Source organism: Cavia porcellus, unplaced genomic scaffold (assembly GCF_034190915.1).
Source record: "Cavia porcellus strain 051 isolate PalLab524CR breed Dunkin Hartley unplaced genomic scaffold, mCavPor4.1 scaffold_22, whole genome shotgun sequence".
Lineage (NCBI taxonomy): Eukaryota > Metazoa > Chordata > Mammalia > Rodentia > Caviidae > Cavia > Cavia porcellus.
The window spans coordinates 62,354,570-62,368,489 of NW_026947505.1; the positions used below are offsets into that span (position 1 = coordinate 62,354,570).

A 13,920-nucleotide genomic window follows, 5' to 3' on the forward strand; every position below is an offset into this window, starting at 1 on the left:
GATTATAGACTTACCATTTACCTTGTATCTTTTTTTTCCCTTTTTATCGGTACCGGAGATCGAACTCACGACTGCCTGCTTGCAAGGCAGGTGCTTTATGCCGCTGAGCTAAATCCCCAGCCCCCTTAGCTTGTATCTTGCATTTAGTTACTGACAACTACTTAGTTGTACTTTTTATGAATTAACTCAAATATTTTATTTATTTACTGCTTTGGTGCACTTAACAGTAATACACTAATGGTTGGGGAGACTAGCTAGGTAGTCTTCAAAAGCAGGCCACTTCTTTACTGTTTACTGGGAGAGAATCAACAAAAAAGGACATTAATGGAAGACTGGAATAATGTTTATGCGTAAATGTCTAGACAGTAGAAATTCCTAAGTACAAGACAGTAGATTGAAAAGTGCAGGGTGGTGGTATTGAAAACTGTATGCACATAACATCAAATGTATATTTTTATGCTTTAAAATAATTCTCAATCCATGATTGAGCTACAAATTATTAACCTGAGAGCATAGCTAAAGACCATACTCAAACGTTTCAGAGATTGTCTCATTAACATCCAGAAAGATTAAACTCATTTTTTGCTTTTAAAAATACCAGCCAGTAATCTGTCTAATTAGCATGCTCCTGGACCCTAATCCAAGATCATGTCACAAGCACTTGCAGAAATCAGTCACCTGGAAAGATATATGTGAGATGTTAAGAAAGTACAATACTTCCTGGCATTGCTGATTTAGTGTACTTTAATTCATCACCAGGATGATCCAAACAAGAGAAAAGCTGAAATGTTCTCAAATTAGTACTTGTTTAAAGAATGAGATTTGGCCTTGTTAATAAAGACTCATGGGAAATCGGGGAAATAAGATTCCTGAAAAAGTGAAGGTGCCCTACTTCATCCTGTGGACACATAGGCAATGTCTGGTACCAAAGTTTGACTCTAATCTGGTGTGCCATGGGTGACAAGGGGACATGAGGGAGCAGCTGCTGCAGTGTGTAAGTGATTAGTCTGTTCCCAGGATCACTTCTACTGTTTTCTTCATTTACTATTATTTCCTTTTGGAGGGTGCCAATCTGGCACTGCCTTCTTCCAAATGCTTCTTTCTGCCAGTTTACAGGGGAGTATTTTGGAGAAAAACTGCCAATGCTTCCTTTTTCCTTCTCAGATTAAATACATTACATCTGCTTAACATACGCAGTCTCTGTCGGCCCAGGGTACCAGACAAAAGCTCCCTCGATGACTATCTCGGTTATTTTGCTTCCTGAAAATATATTCATTTGGGGGAGGGATATAATGAAGGCATTGAAACCTTGTTTTTTTCTGGGTTGTTTCCTTGGGCTCAAATACTGGGCTCCTCCAACTATTACTAGCCAAATTGCTTGCTTTCCTGTAAATGAAGACAATAGTGAATCCCAGTTCTGAGAAGTATGAAATGATTTCTCCTTTTCTTATTTAAATATATACTAATGAAAAATCCCAGAAGAATTTTTTTTTATTTACATGGAATGGATAAGTGATACTTGTAAAACTGAACTTAAAATTTTGAAAATACTTAACTTATTTAAAACAACTGTTATGCCTAAGTTGTATAAGTTAATGAGAAGATGAAAGTTTATATTTAGCATGTAAGGAACACTTTAAATTGGTAGTGATACCTAAATGTTATTCAACAAATAGCCTGTGGCAGGTAAATGTCCATTTAAGAAAAAAAAAAAAACAGCTAAGAATTTTTGATTCCGGAACTTAGTAATTCTCCTTTTGTGAGCTTGGATGCCCAAATTTGAAGGACTTTTTCCATCTAAAATAAAATGAATTACTAGAATCAGAGGCTGAGTTAACTGTGCAGGTGATGATGAAGGCATGAGAGCAGACAAAATTATTGAAGGATACCAAGAAGTTTGTGGTTGGAATAGGGGGCCAAAACCTATATTTAGGATGCAGATGAGGAAATGGACCCAAAGGTGGATCACAAAAAGGCAATGTCAACAGCCAGTTTTTACTGACTGTTAAATTATGCAATCCAAGGAAGGCAAGGCATTAAATAAGGTTAAAAGAAAGTCAAATGAAGAGAGATTAAGATAACTGAGGGCTAGAAAGAACCTGATGAGTCTGACAAGTGAAAGGGCAAGTAACCTGAAGGAAGAATTTTTCCAGACCACACCAGATTCAGTTAGGTGGCAGCAGGCACAGACTAACAAAGAAGCCATGCCATACATGAGTCAGAACTCCAGCTCGAAGAGGAAATTTCTAGAACTGACTGATCTAATTTGGAACCTGCTACAAAGCTGTGTTATAACAACCTACTTTATACCAGGTGCTAAGTTAGATGTCATTTCACAGTAAAGCTGCAAGGTCGTTTTCTTCATTTCACAGATGAAGATTTGCAAACCGGTATCATGATATGACCTAAAATTACAAGTAGTTTGAATGTAACTTAACCAAAGAGAGTTGCATATTACCCACCTTACCACTGTTCTGAATATTAAACGACTATAAGCATATAGATGTATATATGGACACACAGTCCAGCACTTAGTGGGGACTTAAATCTTTCTTGGATGGAAAACAACCACAAACAGCAATCCCTAAGGTACAGTAACGGTGACACAACTGAGTTTGAATTAAGGTTTGCTTTTACACGTCTACAGCTTTACTTGAGTAATCAGCCTTTCTTTTTTGTAGGTATTAGATGTCAGCAGGGAAGGCAAAGAAGAAGTCTTCTATGGACCTACACTTCCTTTTGCTTCCAATGGAATAGCAGCATGCTTCCTTCCAGCCCCATATTTCACATGCCCGAACCTTCAAACTCTTCAAGTGCCTCATCACAGGATCGGCACCATCTGAAAAGCAACTGCTCTGTTAATACCCTTATGAACAGGGGAAAAGCAAAGGCCTGACTTTCGGATTCTGGGGATGAAAAGCCTGAGTGCTTAATGCATCCTTATCTTGCTTTATATATCTTATATTCAGATAAATATTAGCAAAAAATGAACAATTTTCTAAAATATATTATTGAGAACCCACATCACCCTTCTCAGTGTCTGTCAGCATACGATATGTATGACTTGTACTGTGGTATAGCTTAGTGCCAACTTAATGGTACATTATTGTTTCACAAGTGTTTGAAGCATTCTTTGTACACACTTTCTAACCAGCGCTATTTAGGACAACCTGACACTGTTCTTAAGATAAATTATTTCACCCAATGGCATCAATGATCTTAAAATCTTGTATGTACCCTTCCTACTTAAACATGGGCTTATAATTTTTCTTTTAAAAATTTAACGTTATGCAGTCTAGCTCAGTAGATTCAGCATTATGACATCATAAATTTTTAAGTGCCACATTTTATTCAAGGTGACAGAAATAACAGAAGTACACCAGAACAGCAGTTGGAATACCCATATTTTTGCCTTGATTATTCTGACCTTGAGCCAGAACTTTAACTTCATAGTGCTTCAGTTTTTTCACCTTTTCAGGAGGATAATTATTGATTTCCATACTAATTCAAAAGACCATCATAAGGATTAGTGTGCTGACTGCCTAATTTTTAAAAAAGCCACTAGATTATGAGGTATTTTACTGTTTCAAGAACCCTATTACTGAAGTAGAAGATTACTTTTAAGTTTAGAAATTACTAGTTTAGAAAACATGCTATGGTATTCCGAAAAGCATGTGAAAAAGTCATGCCTTTTCTAAGCAGGAAAAGGACGTTTGCCAACATCACAGACACCTGAACTACAGCTTATTTTAAATCATTTAGTGAAAAATGAAATTTTAAAACTTTAAAATGTTGTACTAATTATGGTAACATAAAGTGCTTAGACATAAATTTGAACCTAGAATTGGCAGTTCTAATAAGTTTCCCACTTCATTAAAGGTTATGTCAAATCTTGAGTATTTGTGGGATTCTTCACCACCAGCAATATATATTAGTTACTTTTAATAACATATAAAAATATTTTTAGGCTAGGTTTTTGGGTTTGCTTCATCCAAAACACTAAAAACAACTTCTTAATTACATTTGAACATACATTTGTTAAGTGTAACATAGGTTTCTTTTCTCCAGGCTCACCAGGAGTTATCTTTTTTTTTTTTTTTTTTTTTTTGGTCTTTTTCCTTTTTATTGGTACCAGGGATCGAACTCACGACTACCTGCTTGCAAGGCAGGCGCTTATGCCGCTGAGCTAAATCCTCAGCCCTGGTTATCTTTATTAAAAGGAAATTTAGTTTGACTTTTTTTTCTATCAGCAGTTTAATCCTTCAGGAACCTCACCCTAATAGGAAACTGTCATTTTACGCAATGTAACCATTTTTAGTGTGGTTAGTGAATGAAATGAATAGTGAATGAAATTAAATATTTTTAAGTACAAAATTTACTAACTTTTAAATTTACTTTTTCAGATTAAAGAAGAGGAGGGGTGAGCTGGGAATATAGTTCAGTGTCATAAACACCTGCTTGGCAAGCAACAGTTCCTGAGTTTGATTCCCAGTACCAAAACAAAATGAAAACAAAAACAAAAAAATTAAGTTCACAAAAATGAAGAGGAGAGGGTACTAAAGATAAGGAAAGGTAGATTTTAAAAGGAACAAAATGTAGACAAAAACCTTTAAGAGCTAAACAGTGAAAAATGGTAACTGATATTCAGAATGATACCTGCTTCTCTAAAAGGTAGATAAGTCACCTGAATTTTAAAATATCTTAAAATGAACAAGAAAATGAACACAAGCTTATTTCTTGCCATTTTATCTTATAAAACCATTAAAATCTATTTGTACTCACCCTACATTCAATGAGTGAAAGCAAAATGGTCTAAAAATAAGCCTGCGTGATTGTTAATGGAAAGATAGCCTGAGACTACCCTTGATTATTTCTGTGTAGACTTCTGACTATTCATATAAAACAGATCAGCATAATTATCCACCACCCTTACTAATCTTGATAATGTATTATTCATTTATGTTATAGAATTGAGCTCATAGTTTTAGGAAGTTTTGCATAGAATTCAAACACATCCTTTATAGCTATGGCAAAAGAGCAGCATCATAAGTATGATGTTCCTTTCCTAAAACGAACAAAACTCAGATGACAGAATTAGAACGTTTTCCTCAAAATTATTAAAGAAAAAAAACTCACAGACTACAACTGGTCATGAGTCAAATTTCATTAAAACTATTCAAGTAGTGCATGTTTTCTATTTAAGTGAAATACACATTTTAATTTCTATAGAAAACCTTATGATTCCAACAATTCTTACGATTTAATTTAGCACTTCAAGATCTTTTTAAAAAGAAGAAAAAACGTAGTTCCATGTGGACCTCAGTATTCTTGCTATAGGAGGGAAGAAAATCTGTTAACACATTACTCTAAACTAATATATTATAAAATGCAACAAAATTCCTTACATATTTTTTTAAAATGCTATTTCGATTATGATTACGGTATTTTTTGTGCTTTTTTTCTTCATGTTTTCCTCATATGTCAAGTGAATATATATTCATTTCAGTCTCAGCAACAGCTGAGACATTCTATTGTTTACTACAAAGTATAAAAGCATCACATTATGGGGTGGTGTTTTGGGGGAGCTGTTTCATTGGTTGTTTTGTTTTTCACTAATAAATCTTTTATAAAAAGGAAGTTGAGTAACTATGAGCAAGATGTTACGTTTTTCTTTGTATGCATATACGTAAGTATATATATACAAATATGTTTAGTTTTTATTCTATATACAAATAACTTTATAAACACTACATATAAAATAAGAATGCCCAGAATACCTCTCTAGAAGCACAATTCACAGATGCAATAAATTGGGTATAATTTTAAGTACATCTGAAGTTCTAATATGCAGAAACAAGCCAATTACAATCATTTGGCAATGCTTTTGGTAAACTTGCCATACAGGTTACCATAATGTAAAAATGCGACTTTCATATCTAACTATGTGAAAGGATATGTTGCTTTGGTAGCGCCCCAAGTTTTAACCAAATAAAGCATGTTATACTGGCATACTGTACTGTCATGTGACAAGGCAGTATTTTTAACTGTAGGATGGGTAGGCAAGAAATGTTTTTGGAACATGTAGATTTATATTTTTAAAAAAACCTTACCAGTCAAACAGCAGTGGCTTAGTTCAACAATTCAATTTTTGGTGAAGTTCTATGGTATTTACCTTTTATCTTTGAAACACAAGTGCTTATTTCAGATAGGATTTTGAGAAGTTAGATTTCCTAAAGGTCTTTCCAAAATGTAGAAACTCCAATTTTTATATAGTATATAATTTTAATTGTTAAATATTCTGTGAGAGTACATACCAACAGAACCGCATGATTGTTAGGTAAACATCTCAGGCTAAATTTACAGAATAGAGTATAAATCAGTGTGGCCTCTTGATACTCAAGAGATGTGGGTAATCATTAGCCGTATGAGGCTGTTGCCAGTGTAAAATACATACTGTTTTAGAGTAAATTTGTTTTAAGAGCATTTTAAAAGGAGAAAAAGGTATAGTAAATACATAAATCAGTAACATACTTATTACTATTAAACTATACATAATTGTATTTGCTATACTTTAAAACTGGTGGTACAGATTTGTTTTTGCTAGTAGCATCACTACACACCAATAATGTTTGGCTGTGACAATACAAAAGCCATGCCACTTTTTAACTCCATTACAATCTTATGAGATCACCTTGGAATACATGTGGTCCATCACTGCCTGAAATGCCATTATACAGCATATGACTATATGATTAAAAAAAGAAACTACAGTGGAGATAAAGACAAAGCTTTAAACTACAGAATTCTTCTAATGTTAGATGAACTCAATACTTAACAATTTTGGCATAGGCTCTGCTTTTTTTCTTCCCCCATGGAGACCTTCTAATTGTTACAGTAAAATTTAAATCATTAATGTCTAATAAAGTGTTTTTCATCATCCTGTTGTCCTTTAATAATTTTTTATACTCAAATTTCATAGATTCTGTTTGACTGGAATGCTCACAAGTACAGAATGTTACTTTTTCTACTCAAATATTTTCAAGTTTGTAAACAAATGAAGTGTATCTTACTTTAATTTTTGTATAAAGAGATGGTATTCCCCTCTGACAAAGTGAATGAAGCTGAAAACAGAATAAATGTGGCAGTCAGAGAAAGCAGCTGAGTCTTTTGTTTGGAAAGTTAAATTTGAAAAGGTCAGTCACAGTGCAGGTCTCCAGACTGCCGAGTATGAACATCTGCTTATAAACAATGAGTTGCTGGAGGTGCTTCAGAAAAGTTATAGGAGGGAAAGAGTATTTCAGGAATGCTAACTTCTGAACTGTAAGGTAAACTGTACAAAGGAGGCCAGAGGTAGAGAGAGATTTTAGTGCCTGAGAGCGAACAAAACAAGACAAAACCCTCTCCATTTCCTTTTAAGAGATTTCCTTCTCAGAAAGATTTATCTTCCTACTTCCTGTTCTCTTTTGCGCCTTCCTATTCTCTTTTATTTTGCTCTTTATACTTACTCTGAGTTTTTATGTAACACAAACAGGGTAATATTTAAGCTTGTGTGTCTGATTTACTTCACTTAACATTATGGTCTCAAGGTGTATCTATTTTCCTACAGATTTAGCTTATTCTTCTTTATGGAAAAGTAGTATTGCATAGAGAGGGGAGGGACAGTGGATGATTAAAAACATGAATTGGGATGTGTTATGTATATGTCCTATTCCATATAAATAATGTAAACATGTACTAGAAATGTGTACCCTTCCCCCCCAAAAAAGTAAAGTAGGGGATCTACAAGTAGAGTGGAGGGGGAAAGAGGCTAAAAAAAGGAGCTTGTTTTACACATATCAATTTACACTGCAAGGAATGTAAATGTTATGTATTACACGCATATACTAACAGACTAAAATTAAACAAATTTGGATGCAAGGGGATAAGAAAGAAAAGGAAAGAAAGAAAGGAAAGGAGGTGAGAGAAGAGGGAGAGGTGAGAGGAGGTGGGGAAGAGAGGGAGAAGGGAGACTGGGAGGGGACAGGGAGCGGCACACATGTGCTGTCCATGCACTGAGGTGGGGAAGGATGAGGGATCTTGATGCCTCCAAGTTCCAAGTATAAGTAATGAAAAACCCAGTGTCCCCTGGGTAGAGTGGGCAAGCAAGCGTTAGTCTAGAATAGAAAGTGACCCAAGCAGCTGAACAGGCTGCCTAATACTAGTTTACAAAAAAACTAGTATTAGACATAGATCTGAATGACAAAATTATGAGCCAGTGTTGTCAGCTTAATACTAAAGGAATGTGAGACACAGCAGTTGAAGGGCCATATCTTACTACCAGGGGCAAGAAACAAGACAATGCTCTCAAAATACAGTGTAAATAGAGGGAGAGACAGAAAGACAAGAGAAAGATGCCACAGAGCTTAAGAAATGAAACTGTTATCTCAGATTTGACCAAAGGCAAGCAACTTACCTTACAATTGTAGAAGAAATTACAGAGTATTTAGGGAAAAGTGAATATAGAAGAAAGGGGTAACAAGGGAAAGTTCAGAAATGGAAGAAGACAAGATTAATAAAATTAGTGAAGAATTTTCCAGAAAAAGACCAAACCATAAGTTTTCTTCAGCTGAGAAAAGCTTTAAAAAATTTTTAATTATATGTAACTATTAAAAAATGTATTGTTACACACTTTTTGCTGTTTTAGGTTTTACATACAAGCTCTAATTACTCTCAGCATCCACAGACATATGCCCTAATGCATGAGATAGAAGCAGCTTTTCCTATTCCTTAAATATTTCATATTCTGAGGGACAAGAAGCCAGATTGTGAAACACATCTTTAAAAATCTTCCTTGGAGGACAACATATACCTCTTTTAGGCAATACCTTAAAGAGATAAAACTTTAACTGCTAAAACATTCAAGGCATATATTATTATTCAGTAAGTTCAATAAGTCATTAGTATAGTAGAATAAAATTTCATTGTTAGGAAGTCTTTAAGCAGCCTTAGAAATCTTTTATTTGTGGAAATGGCAGTTGATTTTAGGGCTACACAGGCCATTTTTAGTCATGAAAATAACAGGTATACCTTGAGATTCTCTAGTTACAGTAACTAGAGAACACCCATTGAATTTTATTTATTTATTTGATGTGATTTTTTTGTCATTACCATTTGCCATTCTCAGGATCAAGTCCAGGGCATGTACATATTAGGCAAGTACTCTAGCACTGCGCTCTATTCTCAGCCTCTATTTCACTTTTAAAGACAATTTTTGAGCCAGAAACAGGCTGATTTTTTTTTTTTTTTTGGTGATGCTGGAGATTGTGGGCCTTGGGCACACCAGGCAAAGCTTCACCACTGAGCTACCTGTCCAATCCTAAAATGTTTCCTTGAAAGAATGACAGAAGATTATAATCCCAAGAAGGGAAAAAAATATTTTAAGTTAAAACATGATATGTATGAAAAACTAAAAAAAGGGGTCATTCACCTAGGATGCATCATTAAAGAAAAAATATTTGAGAGGTATTCTTTACTTTTATCTCATGAATAAACAATATAAACCAATACTTTCACCTATATTACTCAAAACTGATTCATTGTGAAATTTTTAAAAAATGATTTTTTTTTCTCCATTAAGGAAATAGGCTCACAAAAGGCAAGTAACTTGCTCAAGATCATAAAACAGGGCTATGCTTACAACATATGTGGGTTCCAAGCACTAGAACGCAAGGTCTTTCTACCATATAATGGTTATCACCAAAAGCAGTCAGGCCTAACTGGAAAAATGTGAGAACAGCGGCAAAGTAGTTATAGGTTCTCCGTAAACATACAAGATGCCAAGTTCTAAGAGCAAGGAAATGAATCTGCTGACCTCTCAGGCTTCTCTTACTAGCAATCATAACTTTTCAGAATATTATTTATTCTCTTAAAGGCTCTGTAGTTCTTCCTCCTGATATGCTTCTTGATGACAACTCCTATAGAAAAGATAAGAAAAACATCTTGCAATTCTTAGAAACTAAACATAAATACTACTGGCATGTTTAAAACTTTTTAAAGATATCATCTGTATAATCCTTTAGTGGGGTTCTGATTGCTGAGAATATAAGTAAGCTTTGGAAGGGTTTGGTTCATTAATTTCTCTCACACAGTAACAAAAGAAAATAACTATGGTTTCATCTTCTGACATCCCTCTGGCTCTCCGCAAAAGGCAGCAACAAAACCCCAGACAAGTGCCAGGTATTCTGAAAAAGTACCATAGGACAACAGAAACTTTAAAACAAACAACCCAGCAAACCAATCTGCAGACAAAGTTAGATTACAGTGACAAGTCCATGGATGGACCAGTACATACTCATATGCAGAGATCACTTTTACTGAGAAAAGCTTTAACTAAAGTCTTTTCAAAATATACTGCAATTCTATAAAGTCCCAGGGACCCTATTACATAATTACTAATTAAAACCTTCATTTTCTTATTTGTATATTTATACTTACAGCCATATAGGGAAAAAATCCTAGAAATTATTTTTAATACAAATAAATACAATTAATTAAAGTAGAAATTGGAGCAGTACAAAGTGGTTTTAGTCAGCAATAATAATAGAATAAATCATAAAATATATTATGTAATGTCATTTTCCAGTCTCTGTATTTCATGTTGTCCGGCCTGTCCTAGGTGAGATAAAAGTTTTCTATAGGTTTCCCTGTTTAAGAAAAAAAGGAAAGAATGCATATTTAGTACAACACTTAAAAAATGCTTTACATATATATATCATGAGTAAACCTAGGCATTAAAATTTATTCAGCTTTAAATGTATATACACAGAAAAGTGGATTAAAATTTATTATTTGAACTAACAATGGTCATAGATTATAAAATATGTTCACGGAATATTGCTTAAGGTCAGTGATGGTATGATTACAATGGGAAAGCTTGTTCACAAGATGAAAAATTTGTAATTATAAAGAAGATCTATAAAATAATGTTAGCATGTACCTTCATTTTATTCACAGAAGTAACAAAGTTTGAAAATAAAATACTGCTTTTCCTATTAGATTGTGTAGCTTTTTCCTACAGTTCAGATGCATTTATTTTGTCCTATAGTTACTTTGTTATTCTAAATGATGTATTCAGAATTATTAAAACCAACCCTTTCTTGGGCTTGTGTGGCTGCACAAAACAGGACCACAGCAGGGTATTTGTCCCCAAAACATACAAAGTTAGGATGGCTCACACAGTCTCTCCGGTCTTTTCATTCATTCCTATCTGAACACTGCTTGGAAGTTAGATGTTAGTGAGCATTCTGTACGAGACTGCTTATTGACATGACATCTTTCCTCTTTAGCAAAGTGCAAGAGGCAGCCAAATTATTGTGTAAGAATAAAAGAGATGCTCTACACTGCCACAGAAAGGTTATGTAAGGGTGGTCTCTGGTGTTTCCATTTTAAGGATTTTCATTTACTGTACTACAAGATAGGATTCTTTAGTTCATAAAGGCTCTAATCAATATAGGCATAACGCTAAGATTTCAAATATACAGTCAAAAAACTTCAACTAAAATACAGGTATTTATTAGATTATGTATCTATAGATACACTCATATATACATGTGATTAATGTCTGATTCATTAAAAAATTCTACTATATAAGAATCCTACTGTGAAACTGACTCCTATAAAATAATCTCTTTTGGAACTACAGACTTATAATACTCAGTTTCTTAGCCCAGCATTATTTTGGTTGGGTCATAGGTTTACAGGAAAAAAAGTGCATATTTGTGACCAAAACACTTGGGTCAGTTGGGTCCTCATCTCATTAACTGGATATACATGATACTGTTGACTGAATAAATCAAGAAGCCCTCAAAAGGTTACAATTTTTCACTGTATTTTATAAAAGAAGACACTGGAAGCTCTGGAGACCTCTTCTCAATGATGAACACTAAATGTGGTTTAAGACAGCAGCATCACTGAAATACGTAGCTTTCTAAGATCATTTAGAAAGGAACAATGTGACCAGGTGTGTGAACTGTGATAAATTTGTTACTGAGCCATGGCGGTTTCCAATCACAAAACTGGCAATAGAGCGCTAAAATATTTTCAACACAAAAGGACATACAAAGTTTTTGAATGGGAAAATAGGCCATTTCCACACTACGAAATACAAATTTCATAATCACTGCCCAAAACAATGTAGTATCATCAAACATACCTTTGTTCAGTATTCTTGCCAAGACCCCACTTCAGTTCCGAATCCTTCAGAGACTGAGTGAGGGTAGAAATCAAGTGGATGACAATGTGCTGGTTCAGAGTTGCCACTACCTCTAAAACGCTGTAAACTTGATAACTATATTGTATTCCATAATCTTGGATAAACTGCCTGAAAATTAAACACAGTACTTAAGATTCTGGGGGCCAAAAGACAGAAGGAGGGGTGAGGCTAGAGTAGGAAAAAGGGCTTAAAAAGGATAAAAAACTGTTATATACAAATACCAGCTCCCTACAATGAATATGATCATTATGTACAGTCAACATGTGCTAATAAAAATTCAGGGAACAGAAAGATTCTGGGAAAACTTCCCTGGGTTGGTATTTATGCTGCAATAAGCTATAACCTGATAAAAGAAATATGACTTTAAGAGTAACTGCTATAAAACTATATGCACTATGAAGACTCCTGGTGACACTAACTAGCGAATACAAAATCTTATTTCAGTGAGAGGCAAGACAGAGTGATGACACTGGAAGCAGGCAGGAAAAGTCTGGATCTTAAAGACAGAATTAAGGGAAAAAATCTAATCCCAGTGCCTTTTTACTGTACTCACTGCATCAAAATCCAAGTGAGAAATGTGTAGACAGGAAAAAAGTTAGACTTCCTGGTTATTTTTTAGTTTTTCATATCTCTGGGTAGATCAAACATATTCTTATGGGTGAAACCACGTTATTTATGTATTTATGTTCTTCAGCTTAACAAGCGATATCATACACACGGGAAGTCTGCACAAGCCTGAGGCAGGAGGAGTGCTCCAGTTCCAGGCCAGCCTGGACTGCACAATGAGATCATGTTTCCCCTGACTTCCCAAAAAAGTCTGACAAATAAAAGTAATATATTTTAAGCCTAAAATTTCCATATCTTTCAGTCAACAAAAAGAACCATTTAGCTCAACAGATTTTAAATTTAAAAAATTGATCTCTGTGATCACATAAAATTCTTTTTCCCTTTCCTAGGGTTTTATATAACTTAAACTCACTATTATTAAGTGATCACAATTTAAATAAATTATAAATGTTGGGTGAATGCAAACTTCATAAGAGAAAAGCTGAGGAATCCAAAATCCAACTTGAAGAGAACAGACTCCAAATTATTTATTAAAGTACCAGTCTGCTTGAGTTATTTATGTATAATGAAGGTAAACTTAGGAACCTTGAGAAATACTAATAGAAACAACAACAACAAAAAAAATCTGTCCCAACAGAAGGCACCAGACTCTAAAAGAAACAAAGCAGGAAAGAGAAGAAAATAATGTTCACCTTGCATTGTTATCCTCAAGAACAAAAGATCAACTCCTATAGAGCCTGTGCTTTCCAAAGTAAACATAAGGGGATCTTCTGAGGCTGCAGCATCGAAAACGAATCAGAAAACCAAGGATTTTTACACTAGGTCCTGAGTAATACATACAAGAAGCTGAAGGCCTGTGCACCTGCTGTCATGACACATTTCCTCCTTCTCCAAAACAGGTGAGTCTTCCTCACTGAATTCACAAGTAATTTTAAGACAACCTCCTGTCCTTCCCCTGGGAGCTTTCATTTTTCAGAACCATAGGACAATGGTAACAAAACTATTTTCAGAAATACAAGGACTGAATTATTATAAACAAGTAGTAACACAACATATTTTGGATAGTTATTTAACAAACAATGCTGGCTGTCAAATGGCTGGCA

General features: G+C 34.5%; 2 protein-coding genes across 13 annotated transcripts in view; one reads left to right on the forward strand and one right to left on the reverse strand.

Moving 5' to 3' along the window:
• Positions 1–6,937, forward strand: part of Klhl32 (kelch like family member 32) — a 187,634-nt gene extending 180,697 nt beyond the window's left edge. For 9 of the 11 annotated variants that reach the window (XM_063233272.1, XM_063233273.1, XM_063233275.1 and 6 more), the window contains one exon: positions 2,682–6,937. In XM_063233272.1, the coding sequence (XP_063089342.1) occupies positions 2,682–2,896 (215 nt within the window). In that variant the 3' untranslated portion in view covers positions 2,897–6,937. Of the gene's footprint in view, positions 1–2,372; positions 2,590–2,681 lie in introns of all 11 variants that reach the window. The other 2 variants (XR_010042025.1, XR_010042026.1) reach the window with 2 other exon arrangements.
• Positions 6,938–8,973: 2,036 nt separating this feature from the next.
• Mms22l (MMS22 like, DNA repair protein) overlaps positions 8,974–13,920 on the reverse strand; it is a 134,627-nt gene continuing 129,680 nt past the window's right edge. For both annotated transcript variants that reach the window (XM_003467436.4, XM_063233270.1), the window contains exons 24-25: positions 12,191–12,358; positions 8,974–10,682 (exon numbers count right to left, since the gene is read on the reverse strand). In XM_003467436.4, coding sequence (XP_003467484.1) covers positions 10,601–10,682; positions 12,191–12,358 — 250 coding nt within the window. In that variant the 3' untranslated portion in view covers positions 8,974–10,600. The remainder of the gene's footprint in view (positions 10,683–12,190; positions 12,359–13,920) is intronic.